Genomic DNA, 24,214 nt, shown 5'->3' with positions numbered 1-24,214 from the left:
ATGATACCATCTATTTTGTGAAGTGCACCAGTCCCTTCCGCAGCAAAGCACCCCCACAACATGATGCTGCCACCCCCGTGCTTGACGTTTGGGATGGTGTTCTTCGGCTTACAAGCCTCCCCTTTTTTCCTCCAAACATAACGATGGTCATCAGACAAGAGGACATTTCTCCAAAAAGTACGATCTTTGTCCCCATGTGCAGTTGCAAACCGTAGTCTGGCTTTTTGATGGCGGTTTTGGAGCAGTGGCTTCTTCCTTGCTGAGGGGCCTTTTAGGTTATGTTGACATAGGTCTCGGTTTACTGTGGATATAGATACTTTTGGACCTGTTTCCTCCAGTATCATCACAAGGTCCTTTGCTGTTGTTCTGGGATTGATTTGCACTTTTCGGCACCAAAGTACATTAATCTCTAGGAGACAGAACGAGTCTCCTTCCTGAACGGTATGACGGCTGTGTGGTCCCATGGTGTTTATACTTGCATACTATTATTTGTACAGATGAACGTGGCACCTTCAGGCGTTTGGAAATTGCTCCCAAGGATGAACCAGACATGTGGAGGTCTACAATTTTTTTCTGAGGTCTTGGCTGATTTCTTTTGATTTTCCCATGACTGAGTTTGAAGGTACACCTTGAAATACATCCGCAGGTACACCTCCAATTGACTCAAATTATATCAATTACCCTACCAGAAGCTTCTAAAGCCATTACATAATTTTCTGGAATTTTCCAAGTTGTTTAAAGGCACAGTCAACTTAGTGTAAACTTCTGACCCACTGAAATTGTGATACAGTGAATTATAAGTGAAATAATCTGTCTAAACAATTTGGGGGAAAATGACTTGCACAAAGTAGATGTCCTAACCGACTTGCCAAAACTATAGTTTGTTAACAAGAAATTTGTGGAGTGGTTGAAAAAACGGACTCCAACCTAAGTTTATGTAAACTTCCGACTTCAACTCTATTGTAGGGCACAATAATATGCAATTATGACTACAAGATGCATAATCAGCTTAGTTTACTACAGTATGCAGGGTAAATGTAATGAAATAAGGCTTGTGAATACAGTACTGACTGCTTAAATGGTATGCAGTATGTAATAGGTTACTATTACATCTAACTAGAAGGATAATGCAGTATAGTAGAACACTTATTACAACTGCACAATACAGCTTTAGTCTATACACTGCTACACAATACAGTTCCAGTATGCTAACATTGGCGGTAAACTATAAAGTGGCCCGCAAGGACGTGTGACCGCTGAAAGCTGTTATAAATTGTGTATTGACCATGAAAATGGCGGACAGTGATAAGCATTCAACTGGACAGAATAGATCTGATTGGAGAAGATGAATTAAACAATGTCTCTCCTCTCCTCTGCTGCTGTGCCAGTTTGGCCTCTGCACCCCCCTCTCTTTATCTCTCTATCTCGCTCTCTTTATCTCTCTCTTTATCTGTCTGTCGGTCTGTCTGTCTGTCTGTCTTTCGGTCTGTCGGTCTGGTCTGTCTGTGAGATGGTTAGCCAGACCCGGAGGGAGCACTAATTAGCATGTTTGGAATGTTAATGAGGGGTGCGTGTCACCGTCCACCAATAGGATGCCAGCCCTCCTCTCACCCGTCAGAGAGAAGACATCTGTTCCACCATCTGACTGCAGCCTACCTCCCGCAGGCTAAGAGTGTTGTTGTTAGTATGTGTGTGTCTGCTTATATGTCTGGTGGGTTGAGTCAGTGTGTGTTTTTGGAGGGAGTGGACAGAGAGATAGAGAGGCCTAAGGTCCTGACAAAATGTCAAACAATTAGAGAGTGTCATTTCCCCAAAATTCAAACCGTTATTCAAAGTTTCATAGACCTCTCTGGTGAGAATAGGCTACCCATCCTGTTGGGGTAGGATGCAGAGAGCTGTGGTTTGGCAACACACTACATTGCTGCCTGCTATGAGGGACAGTGTCTGACAGACCAATCAACATGTCCAACCTGCCATTGTTATTGTTCATTGTATGGTTATTTTGACCCTTGATTATTGTGGTTACTTATTGTCCCGTTTACAATCTTGATTATTATAATTCTTATGTTAATTACATCATAGTTGATTGATGTGGTCCTCTGGCCTGTCCCACAGCCTAATAGATACATCATAGTTGATTGATGTGGTCCTCTGGCCTGTCCCACAGCCTAATAGATACATCATAGTTGATTGATGTGGTCCTCTGGCCTGTCCCACAGCCTAATAGATACATCATAGTTGATTGATGTGGTCCTCTAACCTGTCCCACAGCCTAATAGATACATCATAGTTGATTGATGTGGTCCTCTGGCCTGTCCCACAGCCTAATAGATACATCATAGTTGATTGATGTGGTCCTCTGGCCTGTCCCACAGCCTAATAGATACATCATAGTTGATTGATGTGGTCCTCTGGCCTGTCCCACAGCCTAATAGATACATCATAGTTGATTGATGTGGTCCTCTGGCCTGTCCCACAGCCTAATAGATACATCATAGTTGATTGATGTGGTCCTCTAACCTGTCCCACAGCCTAATAGATACATCATAGTTGATTGATGTGGTCCTCTAACCTGTCCCACAGCCTAATAGATACATCATAGTTGATCGATGTGGTCCTCTGGCCTGTCCCACAGCCTAATAGATACATCATAGTTGATTGATGTGGTCCTCTGGCCTGTCCCACAGCCTAATAGATACATCATAGTTGATTGATGTGGTCCTCTGGCCTGTCCCACAGCCTAATAGATACATCATAGTTGATTGATGTGGTCCTCTAACCTGTCCCACAGCCTAATAGATACATCATAGTTGATTGATGTGGTCCTCTAACCTGTCCCACAGCCTAATAGATACATCATAGTTGATCGATGTGGTCCTCTAACCTGTCCCACAGCCTAATAGATACATCATAGTTGATCGATGTGGTCCTCTGGCCTGTCCCACAGCCTAATAGATACATCATAGTTGATCGATGTGGTCCTCTGGCCTGTCCCACAGCCTAATAGATACATCATAGTTGATTGATGTGGTCCTCTGGCCTGTCCCACAGCCTAATAGATACATCATAGTTGATTGATGTGGTCCTCTGGCCTGTCCCACAGCCTAATAGATACATCATAGTTGATTGATGTGGTCCTCTAACCTGTCCCACAGCCTAATAGATACATCATAGTTGATTGATGTGGTCCTCTAACCTGTCCCACAGCCTAATAGATACATCATAGTTGATTGATGTGGTCCTCTAACCTGTCCCACAGCCTAATAGATACATCATAGTTGATTGATGTGGTCCTCTAACCTGTCCCACAGCCTAATAGATACATCATAGTTGATCGATGTGGTCCTCTGGCCTGTCCCACAGCCTAATAGATACATCATAGTTGATCGATGTGGTCCTCTAACCTGTCCCACAGCCTAATAGATACATCATAGTTGATTGATGTGGTCCTCTAACCTGTCCCACAGCCTAATAGATACATCATAGTTGATCGATGTGGTCCTCTGGCCTGTCCCACAGCCTAATAGATACATCATAGTTGATTGATGTGGTCCTCTAACCTGTCCCACAGCCTAATAGATACATCATAGTTGATCGATGTGGTCCTCTGGCCTGTCCCACAGCCTAATAGATACATCATAGTTGATTGATGTGGTCCTCTAACCTGTCCCACAGCCTAATAGATACATCATAGTTGATTGATGTGGTCCTCTGGCCTGTCCCACAGCCTAATAGATACATCATAGTTGATTGATGTGGTCCTCTGGCCTGTCCCACAGCCTAATAGATACATCATAGTTGATTGATGTGGTCCTCTGGCCTGTCCCACAGCCTAATAGATACATCATAGTTGATTGATGTGGTCTTCTAACCTGTCCCACAGCCTAATAGATACATAATAGTTGATCGATGTGGTCCTCTAACCTGTCCCACAGCCTAATAGATACATCATAGTTGATTGATGTGGTCCTCTAACCTGTCCCACAGCCTAATAGATACATCATAGTTGATCGATGTGGTCCTCTGGCCTGTCCCACAGCCTAATAGATACATCATAGTTGATCGATGTGGTCCTCTAACCTGTCCCACAGCCTAATAGATACATCATAGTTGATTGATGTGGTCCTCTAACCTGTCCCACAGCCTAATAGATACATCATAGCTGAGGGGAGACAGGAGCCACCAATCCTTTGTTATTCTATTCTATTGTAAGACTTACCAACAGATGTGAATGGTCCTCAAACTGTTTTTAAACCAGCTTAATGTTCATTCAGTCTTGGTCTTGATGGAAACTAAACCTCAGTCAAGACACTGTTGATTGTGTAATTGAGTGTTCTTTGTGCACAGAGCAGTGCTTTCATATTAAATTGGCCATAAAAACCCTTATTTCGCTCTTGTCGCATCCGCTTTCTGCCTTCCTTCCTCCTCTCAGGAAAGCTGTGTAAACTACACATTTTTAATTCAGTGAAATAAATCTCCTGTCTTTGTGTTGGGTTCTAATCTTAATTAGTGACACAAGTGTCTCTCCAATTTAAGCTGCTTGACCCACATACCGTCACAGAGAGAGAGGGAGCCAGGGAGGGCTTCAAGTTTAAAGCTGGGTTGTTTGCATGGAAAGAGACAGAATAACAATGGCTGCATCATATGATTAACTGTTGCTAAGAGACAGATGTCAGATGGTTCTGAGCATGTACGTTTAATGATGGCTGTTCCTTCTCAAAGACAGTATGTTCTTTATCTGTATTTTAACCCAGCTGTATGTGTGTGTGTGTCCTCAGGTGTGTTGTGGAACCTGTCATCGTGCGACGCCCTGAAGATGCCAATCATCCAGGATGCGTTGGCCGTTCTGACCAATAGCGTCATCATCCCCCACTCTTCCTCCTGGGACTCCTCCCACAATCTCCATGACGACCGCAAGCAACACACACACACCTCTCAGGTGCTCCGCAATGCCACCGGCTGCCTCAGGTGAGTCACACACATGCAGACACACACACAGTAACGGCACCGACTGGCTCGGTGAGTGCACCTGTCCTTGTGCCTTCACACACCTCGTTTTGCGTGAGGAACATATTCCAATTGGAGTGCCTTGTGGTTTGTTGCCGCTGAAGTATTTTTCTGTGTGTTGGAGTTTAAACCAGCACCACACACACACCCCTGTCTCCCCTCCATCTCCCTCTAACCTTATGAGAAACCATACAGTATGGTTGAAATGGACTCATTATTTCTGTGTTAATGGTATGGATTCATTAATACACTGCAGTGTATGTAATAGAGGAGAATGATTCATGTCATCATGTTTAATGACATTTCGACGCAGTGTGAAAACTTTGCAGCGGGTGTGTGTGTGCTGTGTGGTACTGGTATGATTAAGGCATATGTTTCTGATCCAAGGGTCTATAGAAATACACAGCACAGCCTCACTTAAGACTTTCTCTCTCTCTCTCTCTCTCTCTCTCTCTCTCTCTCTCTCGCTCTCTCCTTATCTCTCTCTCTCCTTCTTGTGCTCTCACTCTGGGAGGTATCCATAGCAACAGTTGCAGGCCAAAACTTGGGGGTTGTGCATGTGCTGTGCGTGTGCGCATATGTGTGTGTGTGTCCTTCATTGTGTGTGAAAAACTCCGGAGGTAGTGGCTCTACAACATACTGTGTGTGTGTCCTTCATTGTGTGTGAGAAACTCCGGAGGTAGTGGCTCTACAACATACTGTGTGTGTGTCCTTCATTGTGTGTGAGAAACTCCGGAGGTAGTGGCTCTACAACATACTGTGTGGATCTCTTGTACATCAAATCCCGTTGTGGGTTGGTTCATACATGATATCCTAAAATAATTTATCTACATTATTTAGACGGTAAACGAGCTTGCATTCATGTAAATTTGTACACATGGCCCCTGACAAATATGTCCATAAGTGATATGAAATGGAGTGTGTGAGAGATGGAGTAGAGATACAGATATTGCTGTTCCTGCTGTCTGTGCTAGCGCCTCTGGGGGAATCACTGTAGCAGCCGCCATGGCAGACGTATTACAGAGAACTGAGCTGTACGTGTGTGTGTATTCCTCTCTCATTCACACACACACACACACACACACACACACACACAAAATGGGATTCTGGCACCTCAAAGAAGAACAAATCAGATTATGGCCTCTTCAGACACATTGAACCATGTTCCCCCGACACACTTACCCACTCACACACACACTCTCTCTCTCTGTCACACACACACACAGGCATTCTGGCAGAAATGCTTTTGTCACGGCAAATCGGAGGGCATTCTACAGACGTTCTAAAATCTTTCTTCGTAAGAAAGACATTCTGATGGCTCTGAGCGGTTCATCTGTGTCATCAGGTATTTGTCAGTGTTCCCACCTCTCTCTCACAGAGTGTTCCGGGCTCTTTGTGTACACAGCTTTACAGACATCTCCATTCCTCCAACAAGAGTCAGAGGTCTGAGATTGTAATCATTGTTCTAAACGTTAGCACAGTGTTCTGTAGCTTCTCACAGTGTTCCTGGACCTCAGTGTTCCCAGTAATAATATCTCCTGAGAACTCACACTGATTTCTCAGCCTGAACATTATTGGTGTTCCATTGCGGCCTCTGGGCTTTAGTAGTTTGATAAGTAGGACACAATGATAGGATTGGGGACCAGGGGTGTATGTCAGACAGGGGGGCTAGACAGGGGTTGGGGTGGGGAGTAGCAGGGGGACAGAAAGGGCGTGTTGATAAATTATGCTGTCACGGTATTGGCCGGGGGACACAAATGAGCTTTCTCTAATATATAAATATGAGAGAGAGGGGGGGGGTTCATATATATATATATATATATATATATAGAGAGAGAGAGAGAGAGTTTCATATATAGGGAGAGAGCGCGAGAGAGAGAGGGTTTCTCTGAACTGGTCTTGGTTGTTGGAATCTATCTATTTTGGGGTTAGAATGACATGGGGCCACTCTGTTTGGTCTGTGTCTTCAGTTCAATTCCAGACCCTTTCACCTTCTACAATATAGGTGTGTGTGGTGTATGTGTTGTGGTGGTGAAACTGAATCAATCTCTGGAATCATAGCTGACATTGAAGAGATGGAGATGGGAATGGGAATGAAGTGTTGGCGAGGCATCGTGTGTGTTTGTGTGTGTGAGAAAGAGAGAGGCCCTCTAAATGCAAATATGAGACGAGTCATCTAATGAAGGTGATGGGTCCATATGCCCTTTAATAGGCAGATGTACCCAAGAGCTACCCACCCCCCTCCTCTCCCACTCTCTCTCCATTACTCTCTCTCTCTTTCCCATCCCTCTCTCTTCTCTCTCTTCCCCTCCCTTCCCTTTCCTCCCCCTCTTTCTCCTCTCCCCTCCTTCCCCTTTCTCCTCCCCCTCTTTCTGTCTCTCGTAGGTGTTGATAGCTATAATTAGATCAGTGGTGCTGTTGGTGGCAGCTGGCCAGCTGTGTGAGGTACAAATATTTGATTGATTGGTGTGTTTTTGGCACTCTCTACTGCCAAATTGTTGACATTTTGCTTGGAACACACTCACAAACACACACACACACACACACACACACACACACACACACTCAAACACAGCCAAACATACACACATAATGATATCAGTCTTATCAGGCCAAACACGGGGACTCCTGTGGAGGGCTTTCCTTCTCTTCTATGCAGGGGCTTGAGTGTTCTTGAACATTTTTTTTACCTTTATTTAACTAGGCAAGTCAGTTAAGAACAAATTCTTATTTACAATGACGGCCTACCCCAGCCAAACCCTCCCCTAACCCAGACAACGCTGGGCCAATTGTGCGCCATTGGACTTATCCAAGTTCTGATGCTGATGATAGTCATTAGAAGCCTACCAAACTTGCTTAACTACCTGGTACGCAGCACTCTATTGTCCCTGTAATCACTCTGACATCAGTGTAAATGTATTCGAAATTCTAATCAAACACTTAATGAGAGCCAATAAGCTCATGTTGCGCAACATTTCTATAGGCTAAAGAGAACAGCGTTTTGATGGCTTCTATTAAAAAGAAGAGGATCCCATCAGCTTCCTATAGGCTAGGAATACTATAGAGTATTTGTTTCTTAACTTTCCTAATATTAAGCACATTGCTTCTCTTTACAACAGGAGTAAAGCCTAGCTGGCTGGCATGAAAATGAACCATGGGAAAAGCGTCCTCATTCACTATTTAAGTGAATAGATGACATGTATTTTTTTCCCCCTGGCCTTGTTTCTAGACAACTGCATGATAACAGTCCATTCTGAATAAAATAAAAAATCACATATATTGTTTAGTGTATGTAATGGCAAAATGAAATCAAGATTAGTCTGATGGGTGACAATATTAGCCTATCACTTGTGAATGATGCCCAGCTTGTGCAGTAAGGCAAGAAACAGTGCATGCCTTTTTTTGCGACTTTTTGAAATCATAGTTGCACACATCACTAGGCCTAGCCCATAGGCTTATATGTGTTGATAAGGTTTGTATCACAACTAAAGTGGCCAAATACCTTCTTAAAATGTAGTATGTTAATCTGCTTTACAACGGGTACAGAGTGTTACGGTTTTCTTCCCGTCGAAGGAGAGGACCAAAATGCGGCGTAGTTGGTGTTCATGTTCTTTAATAAAGAAAAAACTCAAACATAAACATAATACAAAACAATAAACGTGAAAAAAACGAAACAGTCCTCTCTGGTGCAACAAACACAAAGACAGGAACAATCACCCACGAAACACTCAAAGATTATGGCTGCCTAAATATGGTTCCCAATCAGAGACAACGATAAACACCTGCCTCTGATTGAGAACCACTCCAGACAGGCATAGACTATTCTAGACAACCCCACTATACCACAATCCCAATACCTACAAAAACCCCAAGACAAAACACACCACATAATAAACCCATGTCACACCCTGGCCTAACCAAAATAATAAAGAAAACACAAAATACTAAGACCAGGGCGTGACAGAACCCCCCACAGTAGTCCCCCCCAAGGTGCGGACTCCTGGCCGCACACCTAAGCCCATAGGGGAGGGTCCGGGTGGGCGTCTGTCCACGGTGGCGGCTCCGGCGCGGGACGTGGACCCCACTCCAACAAAGTCTTAGTCCGCATGCATCGCGTCCTTAGATTGGCAACCCTCGCCGCCGACCTTGGCTTAGTAACTCTAACCAAGGACCCCACTGGACTGAGAGGCAGCTCCGGACTGAGGTAGCTCAGGACTGAGGGATAGCTCGGGACTGAGGGGAAGCTCGGGACTGAGGGGAAGCTCGGGACTGAGGGGAAGCTCAGGCAGGTAGATGGCTCTGGCAGATCCTGGCTGGCTGGTGGTTCTGGCAGATCCTGGCTGACTGGCGGATCCTGGCTGACTCGCGGATCCTGGCTGACTGGCGGATCCTGGCGTATCTGGAGGATCCTGGCGGATCCTGGCGGCTCTGGCTGCTCCACGCTGACTGGCGGCTCTGGCTGCTCCACGCAGACTGGCGGCTCTGGCTGCTCCATGCAGACTGGAGGCTCTGGCTGCTCCATGCAGACTGGCGGCTCTGGCTGCTCCATGCAGACTGGCGGCTCTGGCTGCTCCATGCTGACTGGCGGCTCTGGCTGCTCCATGCTGACTGGCGGCTCTGGCTGCTCCATGCTGACTGGTGACTCTGGCTGCTCCATGCAGACTGGCAGCTCCTTGCAGAATGGCAGCTCCTTGCAGACTGGCAGCTCTGGCAGCGCTGAACAGGTGTGAGACTCCGGCAGAGCTGAACAGGCGTGAGACTCCGACAGCTCTGAACAGGCGGGAGACTCCGGCAGCGCTGAACAGGCGAGGCGCACTGTAGGCCTGATGCGTGGTGCTGGCACTGGTGGTACTGGGCCGAGGACACGCACAGGAAGCCTGGTGCGGGGAGCTGCCACCGGAGGGCTGGTGCGTGGAAATGGTACTGGATAGACCGGACCGTGCAGGCGCACTGGAGCTCTTGAGCACCGAGCCTGCCCAACCTTACCTGGCTCAATGCCCACTCTAGCCCGGCCGATACAAGGAGCTGGTATGTACCGCACCGGGCTATGCACCCGCACTGGAGACACCGTGTGCTCCACAGCATAACACGGTGCCTGCCCGGTCTCTCTAGCACAGGAAGTTGGCGCAGGTCCACTACCTGGAGTCGACATACTTCCTGTGTGCCTCCCCCTGGCTGACTCTCGGGCTTCCATCTGCAACGCCGTGCTGCCTCCTCATACCAGCGCCTCCACTTTCGCCGCCTCCAGCTCTTCTTTTGGGCGGCGATATTCTCCAGGCTGAGCCCAGGGTCCTTTACCATCCAATATCTCCTCCCATGTCCAGAAATCTGGATTTTGCTGCTCCTGCTGCCGCTGCCTGTCACCACGCCGCTTGGCCCTGTTGTGGTGGGTGATTCTGTTACGGTTTTCTTCCATCGAAGGAGAGGAGGACCAAAATGCGGCGTAGTTGGTGTTCATGTTCTTTAATAAAGAAAAAACTCAAACATGAACATAATACAAAACAATAAACGTGAAAAAAAACGAAACAGTCCTCTCTGGTGCAACAAACACAAAGACAGGAACAATCACCCACAAAACACTCAAAGAATATGGCTGCCTAAATATGGTTCACCATTAAAGAGACAACGATAAACACCTGCCTCTGATTGAGAACCACTCCAGACAGCCATAGACTATTCTAGACAACCCCACTATACCACAATCCCAATACCCACAAAAACCCCAAGACAAAACACACCACATAATAAACCCATGTCACACCCTGGCCTAACCAAAATAATAAAGAAAACATAAAATACTAAGACCAGGGCGTGACACAGAGCCTAACTGGAATACATACGCAGCGTGTGAGTTTGGGGAAGAAAATGTTCACCATAAAAATGCACCTTTATAATACAAGTATTACATTTATAATCACATTTGCGGTCACTTTTGAGAATGGTGTTTTCCCACTGATTGATTGAATTTAGGAACATTTGCACTTATAGCCTACTGCTGTGTGCGCATTGCTGCACTTATAATGTGAAGATATAGCCTAATATTTTATCAAGATTTTGTGCTAAACATTCTGACCTGTTGCGTCAGCCTCATTGCTTTTAAAGGTTCTGATGCTAGTGGTGTATTAATTTGGGATCTATCCCATCCCATAACTGTCCCAGACTATGCATGGAATATTTATTTCTCCCACAGAATAGAATAGGTGGGAGAAATAACTTTTGTACTATGGGTGATAGTCGATTGACGTAGGCTACTGCTTTTGCTGTTCGTTAGGCCTAATCATCTTGTTGGCTGATGAAAAGTAAATGTTGAGAGTTCTTCCAACATCTTCAATATGTGCCTCGGAATTTGATAAGGACGCATGCAGTTGCGTCCCTGATGTGTCTGTCTTCACTTGTAGCCTGTGAGAAGGACCCGATCATATGACAGGCATTGGCTAATAAGAACTGAGATTTCTGAGGGAGCCATGTGAGTGAGAGATGCCTCGGAGAACACAGCTGGGAGTAGGGAATTCCAATGATTATATTCAGCCAAAGGGCACAAAGGCCACTGGCCGCAAAATACATAGAATCTTTAGGGGGAATTACGGCCCCTCAAAGGGGATGCCACTGGGAAATTCGAGGCATTGTCAAGTGCTTGTCAAATTGTGAATGAGAGACTGATGAAGTGTGTACTGCCTGCACAAAAAAAGCAGAGCTCATGTCTTTCATGCAACTTTTTTCAAATCCTCATTAGAGTTGCATCATGCAGCCTTAGAATCTAAACATATAGCCCAATGTTTGTATTACAACTAAAGTAGCATAAATAACTCTAAATTAAGCATATAGGACGACCTGTTTCTTTGTTAACCTCTTCAGTCGACCCTCTACTTTTTTGAACATTCTGTTAAAAATCGCGCAACATTTCAGCGCCCTGCTACTCATGCCAGGAATATAGTATATGCATTTGCTTAGTCTGTGTGGATAGAAAACACTCAGACGTTTAAAAAACTGGTTAAATCACTGCTGTGGCTTTACCAGAACGGCATTTACATCGAAAAGCACAGGAAAAACTGATCACTGAAAATGGGGAAAATATATCCATGCGCTACTTGAACCCATTGATAAACGTGAACCACAATTAATTGACTGAGGTTGCAGTACCTACAGCTTCCACAGGGTGTCTAGAGTCTTGTCATTTCCCTTCGAGTTTTTTCTTGGTCAAACACATACAGGACACTGTATCTAATCCGGTCTAGGACCGGATATTTTCGTTGAGTTTCTAGCCGGACATTTTTCCAGACGGACAGCTAATAATCTTTACATCGCCTCCTGATGAATTTTATTGCTTATTAACGTTTACTAATACCTAAAGTTGCATTACAAACGTATTTCGAAGTGGTTTGTTGAAAGTTTATCGTCGACTTTTTGAATTTTAAAAAATGACGTTACGTTTTGAAACGTTGTTTTTTTCGTTTATCACACAGTCTACATATAACGATATCTAGGCTTTATATGGACCGATTTAATCGAAATAAAGACCCAAATAGTGTTTATGGGACATCTAGGAGTGCCAACAAAGAAGATGGTGAAAGGTAATGAATGTTTTCTATTTTATTGTGCGGTTTGTGTAACGCCGAAATGCTAATTATTTTGTTTACGTCCCCTGTGGGTCTTTTGGGGTGTTGCATGCTATCAGATAATAGCTTCTCATGCTTTCGCCGAAAAGCATTTTAAAAATCTGACTTGTTGCCTGGATTCACAACGAGTGTAGCTTTAATTCGATACCCTGCATGTGTATTTTAATGAACTTTTGAGTTTTAACTAATACTATTAGCATTTAGCGTAGCGCATTTGCATTTCCAGAGCTCTAGTTGGGACGCAAGCGTCCCGGGTAGAAGCAACAGGTTAAGTGCTCAACACAGAATTGCCGCTTGTGCGTGCACACCCTGAAACCATTTGGAGAATATATCCTTTCTATTTAATTCAGCTATGTTGAATAGTATTCTTCATACTATAAAAGAATAAAAAATAATGCCCCTAAATTCTAAGCAAATCTGGTCTGCTAAATGAACTTGTGTAGCCCACAGCCATTTGGCATAGCCAGATCAGGACCTAATATATGGACAACTCACACAGAACCCAAACCGGCTGCGCGCATGCGCCATCGTGCGCTATCGTGCATAAATGTATTTTGCCCCCCCCACACCAAACGCGATCACGACACGCAGGTTAAAATATCAAAACAAACTCTGAACCAATGACATTCATTTGGGGACAGGTCGAAAATCATTAAACATGTATGTCAATTTAGCTAGTTAGCTTGCACTTGCTAGCTAACGTTAATTTGTCCTATTTAGCTAGTTAGCTTGCACTTGCTAGCTAACGTTAATTTGTCCTATTTAGCTAGCTTGCTGTTGCTTGCTAATTTGTCCTGGGATATAAACATTGAGTTGTTATTTTACCTGAAATGCACAAGGACCTGTACTCCGACAATTAATCCACACATAAAACGGCCAACCAAATATTTTCTAGTCATCTCTCCTCCTTCCAGGCCTTTTCATCGTTTAACTTATATGGTGATCGCATCTAAACTTTCATTGTATTACCACAACTATCGGCAAAACAGTTTGTCTTTCAGTCACCCTCGTGGGTATAACCATTGAGGAGATGGCACGTGGGTACCTGCTTCTATAAACCAATGAGGAGATGGGAGAGGCAGGACTTGCAGCGCGATCTGCGTCAGAAATAGGAATGAGTTCTATTTTAGCCCTTGGTGTCGCAGACGCTCGTTGGCGCGCGCGAGCAGTGTGGGTGCAATAATTGAATAACATGGATTTCTAAATTTAATTTGCGAAGCTCGCCCACGCTACGTGTCCGGTCTGGTCAGCATGTCAGAGTGTGCTATTCTGTTCTTCTGAAGTAGACTACATTTTCTTCCTATCATGTTTCTTTACACCTGTCTAAAATAAGTAACGGATATATTGTGAAGGTGTAGGCTATATTAAATGGATTTCTTAGTTTTTTTAAATGTAGATATTCCAAAGGTCTGCATCAGTGGCTTGTAGGCTATGTGTGGAAGCCATGAGATGCTAAATGTTTTTATGTTAATTAACGGTCAATTACCGTGAGACCGGCAGTTATTTGGTTGACAACCACCGGCTGACAAAATTTCATGACCACCCTAGCCCTAATCCTGTTGAAACATCTGGTGGCTGCCCCTTGCAACCAGTGTCTCGCGCACACACACACACACACACGCACACACACACAGACAGAGACACACACAGACAGAGACACACACAGACAGACACACACGCAGACAGAGACACACACAGACAGAGACACACACAGACAGTCAGACAGACAGAGACACTAAAAGACAGAGACAAACACAGACAGTCAGACAGACAGAGCTGTTACATCCGCAGTCCTCCTCGGGTTATTCATATCTGGGACAACAGACGATAGCCATCTGGTGCTAATATTTTTAAAAATTCTACACTTGACCAAAAATCTAGTTTCTAGTAACATTATTGAAAATCTATAGATTTCAAATGTACTCTAAGTTTACTTGAAAGCCAATAAGATATACAATTCTTCAATGGTTGCTATACCAAGTAATACATAATGCATTATAAACTGTGTGGTTCAAGCCCTGAATGCTGATTGGCTGACAGCCGTGGTATATCAGACCGTATACCACGGGTATGACAGAACATGTATTTTTACTGCTCTAATTATGTTGGTAACCAGTTTATAATAGCAATAAGGCACCTCAGGGTTTGTGGTATATGGCCAATATACCACGGATAAGGGCTGTATCCAGGCACTCTGCTTTGCATCGTGCATAAGAACAGCCCTTAGCCGTGGTATATTGGCCATATACCACACCCCTCGTGCCTTATTACTTAATTGTACCATGGCTTCACTTTGAAACAATTTACAGGAAAGCAGATAGTTATTGAACTGCTAAGAATAACACATATATAAGTATTTAATGTGTGGGTTATTAAATCCTCTGCTAAAGGTGTTCAATAAGTAATTCGCTAACAACGTATGCTAATTCATTAGATGGGATTTATAGAGAGTAACACATAATAAATGAGCGGCATTAGCGCTAAAGGCTAACAGGCTCATTTACTGCTGGAAATAACTTGTTACCTGCCTGGAGATTTTACACACACTCTGAGGATATGATTGGTCATATAGTAGGGTGTTTGAGGGTGTGTGCGTTGGTGTGTTTGTGTTTAATCTTCCGTAGTAGATTTCTGATGATCTGATGAGGTTTATTAAGAGGAGAGGTCAGACTATTTCTTCTTCTGACTCCACCTCACACACACACACACACACACACACACACACACACACACACACACACACACACACACACGCACACACACACAGACAGAGACACACACAGACAGAGACACACACAGACAGACACACACGCAGACAGAGACACACACAGACAGAGACACACACAGACAGTCAGACAGACAGAGACACTAAAAGACAGAGACAAACACAGACAGTCAGACAGACAGAGCTGTTACATCCGCAGTCCTCCTCGGGTTATTCATATCTGGGACAACAGACGATAGCCATCTGGTGCTAATATTTTTAAAAATTCTACACTTGACCAAAAATCTAGTTTCTAGTAACATTATTGAAAATCTATAGATTTCAAATGTACTCTAAGTTTACTTGAAAGCCAATAAGATATACAATTCTTCAATGGTTGCTATACCAAGTAATACATAATGCATTATAAACTGTGTGGTTCAAGCCCTGAATGCTGATTGGCTGACAGCCGTGGTATATCAGACCGTATACCACGGGTATGACAGAACATGTATTTTTACTGCTCTAATTATGTTGGTAACCAGTTTATAATAGCAATAAGGCACCTCAGGGTTTGTGGTATATGGCCAATATACCACGGATAAGGGCTGTATCCAGGCACTCTGCTTTGCATCGTGCATAAGAACAGCCCTTAGCCGTGGTATATTGGCCATATACCACACCCCCTCGTGCCTTATTACTTAATTGTACCATGGCTTCACTTTGAAACAATTTACAGGAAAGCAGATAGTTATTGAACTGCTAAGAATAACACATATATAAGTATTTAATGTGTGGGTTATTAAATCCTCTGCTAAAGGTGTTCAATAAGTAATTCGCTAACAACGTATGCTAATTCATTAGATGGGATTTATAGAGAGTAACACATAATAAATGAGCGGCATTAGCGCTAAAGGCTAACAGGCTCATTTACTGCTGGAAATAACTTGTTACCTGCCTGGAGATTTTACACACACTCTGAGGATATGATTGGTCATATAGTAGGGTGTTTGAGGGTGTGTGCGTTGGTGTGTTTGTGTTTAATCTTCCGTAGTAGATTTCTGATGATCTGATGAGGTTTATTAAGAGGAGAGGTCAGACTATTTCTTCTTCTGACTCCACCTCACACACACACACACACACACACACACACACACACACACACACACACACACACACGCACAGAGTAATTAGGTGGGGCGTATTCACATTTTCCCAAGTTCTTTCTTTCCTTATGACGGGTGTCACCATCGCGTTACCTCATCTCAGAAAACATACAGTCTGTCTCCAGTATATTATTACACAGTCCACACCACCATTCTACAACATTATTCCTCAACTTTCGTTAAACCTGGAATCGGCAAGCTGGGGCCCCATGTGGGATCTATCACATTATAATTAGCACTAGAGATGTGACTAAATCAGTTTAAATCTGAACTGGAAACTATGACAGCTCTGCAGCCTGGAAATTAAGATTTAGACCAGTGGTATTCACATTTTTTCCACCAGAATTTCTGGAGACCTATGTTTTTCACAACCTTAAAATCGGTACATTTTAGATTTTTACATCAACAAATAACCTCTTATCTAAATGAAATTAAACCAATAAATACATTTACCCCATAATTATATTTTTCTAATTATCTTTCTCAACAAAATGTGTATATTTTCCATTACAAAAATCTAAATGAATTGGTGACCCCACTGCAGTTCCCTCGTTGCGACCACTGATTTAGACCATGGTCTACGTCTGGGGACTTCGTTCTTACTCTGTCCTGGTGGAACTCACACATGTTAGTCTCTATTGACAACCAATCCACAACAGAAGGAGAGATGTGGGAGAGAGTTGAGGATAGGGCTGTGTCCTCTGCTTCATTAAAACTGTACTCAGGAAATGAAGATGGCTTCCCACTCACACATCAAGCTGGCTATAAGTAGAAACATACTGTTTATAACATATCTCTAATCATAAGCAAGACTGTTGTGTTGGAATGATGAATTATTTGAATGTATTCAAATGTGAGTGTTTGAATATCATCAATGTTTGAGGTTGATCAGGTTCATCAATCAGCCTATTTAAACATGATTAAAACATCCTGTCAGCCTGATTTGGGATTGATCCCCATAATTTACTTGAGGTGAATTCATATTGTATTCTGAGTTCATATCTGTCAGAAGCGTTGTCTCTGTTAGCAGCGAGAGCACAGTCTTAAGGTTTCGTCGTGTATAGTATCATTTGTATGTTTGGTATTCAGAGAGCAGAGGAGATGACTTGACCTTCAGTGTGAACACAAAGCCCAGAGCTGGAGCGTCTAATTGACTGTCTGTCTGCTCATTACTGAAACACATGATTGGCTTCAGTTCACTCTGATGGGATGGACGCTGCTCTCACTTCATTTCCCTGGCCATACTGACACGTCTCTGCGTTTATTCACACATACAGGACCATCTTCCCTGTCCTGTCCTCACCCTACTGCTGTCCTCTGCTCTCACTTCATTTCCCTGGCCATACTGACACGTCTCTGTGTTTATTCACACATACAGGACCATCTTCCCTGTCCTGTCCTCACCCTACTGCTGTCCTCTGCTCTCACTTCATTTCCCTGGCCATACTGACACGTCTCTGCGTTTATTCACACATACAGGACCATCTTCCCTGTCCTGTCCTCACCCTACTGCTGTCCTCTGCTCTCACTTCATTTCCCTGGCCATACTGACACGTCTCTGTGTTTATTCACACATACAGGACCATCTTCCCTGTCCTGTCCTCACCCTACTGCTGTCCTCTGCTCTCACTTCATTTCCCTGGCCATACTGACACGTCTCTGTGTTTATTCACACATACAGGACCATCTTCCCTGTCCTGTCCTCACCCTACTGCTGTCCTCTGCTCTCACTTCATTTCCCTGGCCATACTGACACGTCTCTGTGTTTATTCACACATACAGGACCATCTTCCCTGTCCTGTCCTCACCCTACTGCTGTCCTCTGCTCTCACTTCATTTCCCTGGCCATACTGACACGTCTCTGCGTTTATTCACACATACAGGACCATTTTCCCTGTCCTGTCCTCACCCTACTGCTGTCCTCTGCTCTCACTTCATTTCCCTGGCCATACTGACACGTCTCTGCGTTTATTCACACATACAGGACCATCTTCCCTGTCCTGTCCTCACCCTACTGCTGTCCTCTGCTCTCGCCTCAAACCTCACCAACAACTCACCCTGTCGCCTTGTCTCCTTGTTATGAAGTAGCATGTGAAGAAAGTTTACAAATGAAAGAAAATAGCTTAGTGCCTACTGTAACACACACATGAAATCACACAAATTAACTTTTGCAAATGCATAACGTTCATAAATAGAGGTTTTGGACATCAAAACAGTGGCTGCCAGCTATGTTGAATGTGTATTAAGCCAATATACCCAAAACCATAAAGACAATTAGCAGCATGGTGTCAAACATTAATACCCCAAATCATCAATACAGCTTCATTGACATGTAGCTGATGCCTTTATAAATATTTCACATTACAGAGAGAGGGGAAGGGAGAGAGAGAGAGATAATATCAGAAAGAGCGATAGCGAGAAAGAGCAAGCTAGACTTGGCGGGATATGTGTTCGGCAAATATATCATTTTCTTCCCCTGTCATCTGGCAATTGTATTGAATGAACTGTTACAATTGATTTAGCTGGCTCTGAACGCACTGGAAAGAAATGACAGAGCCAGGTAGTGTATGAGTCTGTATTGGGTATTATCATCCATGGCTGACTGGGAGATTGCATGGTGCGTGGATCAAATAGGTTCAGTCCCATTGGTTCCCAGCTGAGAATGATACTGACACCAGAGGTGGCTGGTGGGAGAAGCTATAGAAGGATGGGCTCATTGTAATGCCTGGAATGGAATTAATGGACCTGAGTCGAGCAAGTTGTTTCCATGTGTTTGATGTGTTTGGTAACGTTCCATTGATTCCATTCCAGCTGTTACAATGAGCCCATCCTCCCAATGCTCCTTCCACCAGCCTCCTGCAATTGACACAGTCACACACACATAAAGTGCATTGGGAAAGTATTCAGACCCCTTGACTTTTTCCACATTTTGTTACATTACAGCCTTATTCTAAATGTTATTAAAAAATATATATTTTCATCAATCTACACACAATACCCAAAAGAGAAATTTGTGCAGATAAAAATACTGAAATATCACATTTACAGAAGTATTCAGACTATTTACTCAGTACCTAGTTGAAGCACCTTTGGCAGCAATTACAGCCTGGAGTCTTCTTGGGTATGAGCTTGGCACACCTGTATTTGGGGAGTTTCTCCCATTCTTCTCTGCAGATCCTCTCAAGCTCTGTAAGGTTGGATGGGGAGCGTTGCTGCACAGCTATTTTCAGGTCTTTCCAGAGATGTTAGATCGGGTTCAAGTTCGGGCTCTGGCTGGGCCACTCAAGGACATTCAGAGACTTGTCCCGAAGCCACTCCTGCATTGTCTTGGCTGTGTGCTTAGGTTCGTTGTCCTGTTGGAAGATGAACCCTCGCCCCAGTCTGAGGTCCTGAGTGCTCTGGAGCAGGTTTTCATCACGAATCTCTCTGTACTTTGCTCCATTCATCTTTGCCTCGATCTTGACTAGTCTCCCAGTCGCTGCCGCTGAAAAACACCCCCACAGCATGATGCTGCCACCCCCCATGCTTCACCGTAGGGATGGTGCCAGGTTTCCTCCAGGCGTGATGCTTGGCATTGAGGCCAAAGAGTTGAAAGGGAATCTTGTTTCTCATGGTCAGAGAGTTTTTAGGTGCCTTTTGGCAAACTCCACGCGGGCTGTCATGTGTCTTTTACTGAGGAGTGGCTACCGTCTGGCACTTTACCATAAAGGCCTGATTGGTGGAATGCTGCAGAGATGGTTGTCCTTCTGGAAGATTCTCCCATCTCCACAGAGGAACTCTAGGTCACCTCTCTGACCAAGGCCCTTCTCCCCCGATTGCTCAGTTTGGCCGGGGTCTTTGTGGTTCCAAACTTCTTCCATTTAAGAATGATGGAGGCCACTTTATTCTTGGGGACCTTCAATGCTGCAGAAATGTTTTGGGACCCTTCCCCAGATCTGTGCCTCGACACAATCCTGTCTCGGAGCTCTACGGACAATTCCTTCGACCTCATGGCTTGGTTTTTGCTCTAATATGCACTGTCAACTGTGGGACCTTATATAGACAGGTGTGTGCCTTTTCAAATCATGTCAAATCGATTGAATTTACCACAGGTGGACACCAAACAAGTTGTAGAAACACCTCAAGGATGATCAATGGAAACAGGATGCACCTGAGCTCAATTTTGAGTCTCATAGCAAAGGGTCTGAATACTTATGTAAACAAGTTTGTTTTTATAAATGTGCAAACAAATCTCATAACCTGTTTTCACTTTGTCAATATGGGGTATTGTGTGTAGATTGCTGAGGATTTACATTTGTTTTAATCCATTTTAGAATAAGGCTGTAATGTAGAAAATGTGGAAAAAGTCAAGGGATCTGAATACTTTCCGAAGGCAGGTATGCACAGCCAGGTCACCCTTGATTCAAGTCAGCATTCGATGTCCGTCCATCTCTGAGGACGTTGGGAGATGAAGTGGAAACCGGCCATTAGGGGCAACAGTGAGCGACGTTATATTGAAGGAGGTTTCGGTTTTGCTAGGGCATTGTGGACATAAATGGCAGATGCGTGTAAGCATCTGATTCCAGAGGTTGAAAGTTCAAATTCAGCAATATAAAGTTGTTTTTTAAATGTTGTTTTAAGCTTATCCCAAACCTTAACCCTTACCTTAACCATTTTGAGTTAATTCCTTAACCTTAAGAGTTAGGAGTTAACGCCTAAACTTAACCCTAAACACCTCTAAATGTGATGTTTGCAACAACTTCAAAATGTTACATTTGGGAAACATGGATGAACGTCTAATTCTGACATGACACTGTGAGAGCTAGTTGAGTAGGCCTATCATTACTTCACTGGACAACAGAATTATACTAAAATACATACTTGAACGTTTGAGAGTTGGCTCAATTTCACGCCCTTGACTAAAGCTAGCTAACAAGGGTGTATGTGTTGAGCGGCACCAGAATTAAAAACAAGCCTTAACGTCAATAGAGGCCTAGCGTTGGTAGGGGACGCGGTCGCCAGGTGTGCAGTGATTCCTCCGACACATTAGTGCGGCTGGATTCCGGGTTAAATAGGCATTGTGTCAAGAAGCAGTGCGGCTTGGTTGTGTTTGGAGGATGCACAGCTCTTGACCTTCGGCTCTCCCGAGTCCGTATGGGAGTTGCAGTGATGAGACAAGACTGTAACTACCAATTGGATACCACGAAATTGGGGTAAAAAAAATATATATATATAATACGTTTTTTTAAAGATGACAAAAATCTTGCATTTCCCTTTTGGGTGGATATCATTCCCAAATTCCAATGTTAGAGTTTTACAGGGTCATACCCTGTGGTGTATCAAATTATCTTGTCCCCATCCCTCTGTGTGTTTCAGAAATGTGAGTTCTGCTGGAGAGGAGGCCAGGAGGAGGATGAGAGAGTGTGACGGACTGACAGACTCCCTCCTCTACATCATACAGACCGCTCTGGGCAGCAACGACATCGACAGCAAGGTGTGTGTGGGGGTCTGTGTGTGTGTGTCCGTCAGTTCAATACAGTAGTAGAGAAACGTTGTGGATGGCTACCTTCTCAAGGTTGCTTTAGCTCAGTCTCTCTAAATGAGGAGTTTATTTCCAAAACGCTATATCCACCAATTGTCATCAGAAAGGATTGCTTATGGGTACTTTCATGTGTGTGTAAAATATCAAATCTGTTCTCAGATTTTTGATTCTTAGATTTTTGATGTGTATGATTTTTTTGTTGTTTGAAAAAATGCTATATATCCATTGTTTAGCTGGAATGGAATGTTCGTATCCTGTATATTTGACTGTGAAATGTGATTGTCTCACCTAGCTATCTTAACATGAATGCACTAACTGTAAGTCGCTCTATATAAGAGCATCTGCTAAATGACAAAAATATAAATGTAAATGTTTTACATACAGATCTCATATTGCTGTATTTAATTATTTAAAACATGTTTTTGCAATATTTATGTCACAAATGTATAATTTTTGCAGTTCTTTATTAGAAATGTAGTTATTTATGGCCTCCCGAGTGGCGCAGCGGTCTAATGCCTGAATTCAAAATGGAGGCGTCACTACAGACCCTGGTTTGATCCCAGGCTGTGTCAAAGCTGGCTGTGACCAGGAGACCCATGAGGCGGTGCACAATTGGCCCAGCTTTGTCCGGGTTAGGGAAGGATTTGGCCGGCTGGGATTTCCATGTTGCACTCTAGCAACTCCTTGTGGCGGACCGGGTGCCTGCAAGCTGACTTCGGTCGCCAGCTGGATAGTGTTTCCGACACATTGGTGTGGCTGGCTTCCGGGTTAAGTGAGCACTGTGCCGGGAACATTGGTTGTGTTTTGGAGGACGCATAGCTCTCAACTTTCGCCTCTCCCGAGTCCGTAAGGCAGTTGCAGCGATAGGACAAGACTGTAACTACCAATTAGGGAGAAAAAGTACAAAAATAGAAATTGAGTTATTTGTTACATTTGGCTGTGTAAAACCTAGCAGTACTACTTATTTCTCTGAAAGTGAGGCGGATATATACAGTGACTTCAGAAAGTATTCATACCCATTGACTTATTCCACATTTTGTTGTGTAACAGCCTGAATTCAAAATGGATTTAAAAAACCAACATGTTCTCACCTATCCACACACAAGACCCCATAATGACAAAGTAAAAACATGTTTTTAGAAATGTTTGGTAATTTATTGAAAATGACATACAGAAATATTTAATTTACAAACAGGACCAGTCCAAATTTTGGACACACCTACTCATTCAAGGTTTATCTTTATTTGTACTATTTTTAAATAACACATGGAATCATGTAGTAACCAAAAAAGTGTTAAACAAATCAAAATAGATTTGAGATTTGAGATTTTTCAAAGTAGCCACCCTTTGCCTTGATGACAGCTTCACACACTCTTGGCATACTTTCTGAAGGAACTGAAGCATTTTGCCAAAAAACACGATTATTTGTCTCTTTGAAAGAAAACCATCAAGTGACACATTTTAAACAAATACGTCTGTCATTGAACAACCCCACGTCAGGATTAGATAGTGAAAAAACACACATCTTTCATAATAGAAATAGCGATTTGGAATGTAACTCTGCACAATCATAGGAGGGCTCTGGTGTCTCCACAGTAACGAGAATTGATTGGCAAGCATGGGGCCAATAGCCATTGTCAAGTCCCAAGTTATTAGGAGACACTCTGACAGGGTGACACTTTTCATTATTTTTGTGGACTTTCTGTCCTCCTGATGTAGCCTCTATCTCTTTCTTTAATCTTTATATTCTGTCCTTCTCTTCTATTTTGTCTACCTCCCACTTTCTTTCTCTACCTTCATCCTGTCACTCTGTTCAATAAGTGAAATTAAACCAACCTTCATTCCCTGTTGCAGTTTACCTCCAGAGTTGTTTACATGTTGTTTACATCTGGAGTTGTTTACCTGTGTTTACATATGGAGTTGTTTACCTGATGTTTACATCTGGAGTTGTTTACCTGATGTTTACATCTGGGGCCTGTTGCACAAAACTAGGATAAGGGATTAAGCCAGGATATCTTGGTGATCCTGGCTCAATTGATCCGTAATCCGGTTGCACTAAAGATGGATAGGGGGCAGGAGGATATGTTATGGTATAAATTACCATGGAGATTTATTCTGTGGAGCTAGCCTGCTCCAGACCAGGCTAAATTCCAGGATCTATTTAATCTCATCCCTAATGTCAGTCAGCAGTCACCACAAA

At 43.6% G+C, this 24,214-nt stretch overlaps 1 protein-coding gene across 1 annotated transcript in view; it reads left to right on the top strand.

The window, feature by feature from the left end:
* Positions 1-24,214, top strand: part of LOC115104506 (catenin delta-2-like) — a 102,311-nt gene that overhangs the window by 14,811 nt on the left and 63,286 nt on the right. The window contains exons 4-5 of the mRNA XM_065006799.1: positions 4,779-4,968; positions 21,849-21,966. Of these exons, the coding sequence (XP_064862871.1) occupies positions 4,779-4,968; positions 21,849-21,966 (308 nt within the window). The remainder of the gene's footprint in view (positions 1-4,778; positions 4,969-21,848; positions 21,967-24,214) is intronic.

The sequence above is a fragment of the Oncorhynchus nerka genome, linkage group LG22 (genome assembly GCF_034236695.1).
Source record: "Oncorhynchus nerka isolate Pitt River linkage group LG22, Oner_Uvic_2.0, whole genome shotgun sequence".
NCBI classification, from domain to species: Eukaryota; Metazoa; Chordata; class Actinopteri; order Salmoniformes; family Salmonidae; genus Oncorhynchus; species Oncorhynchus nerka.
Note: the sequence above shows the minus strand (reverse complement) of the source record. Positions and strands in the feature narration are given on the sequence as shown.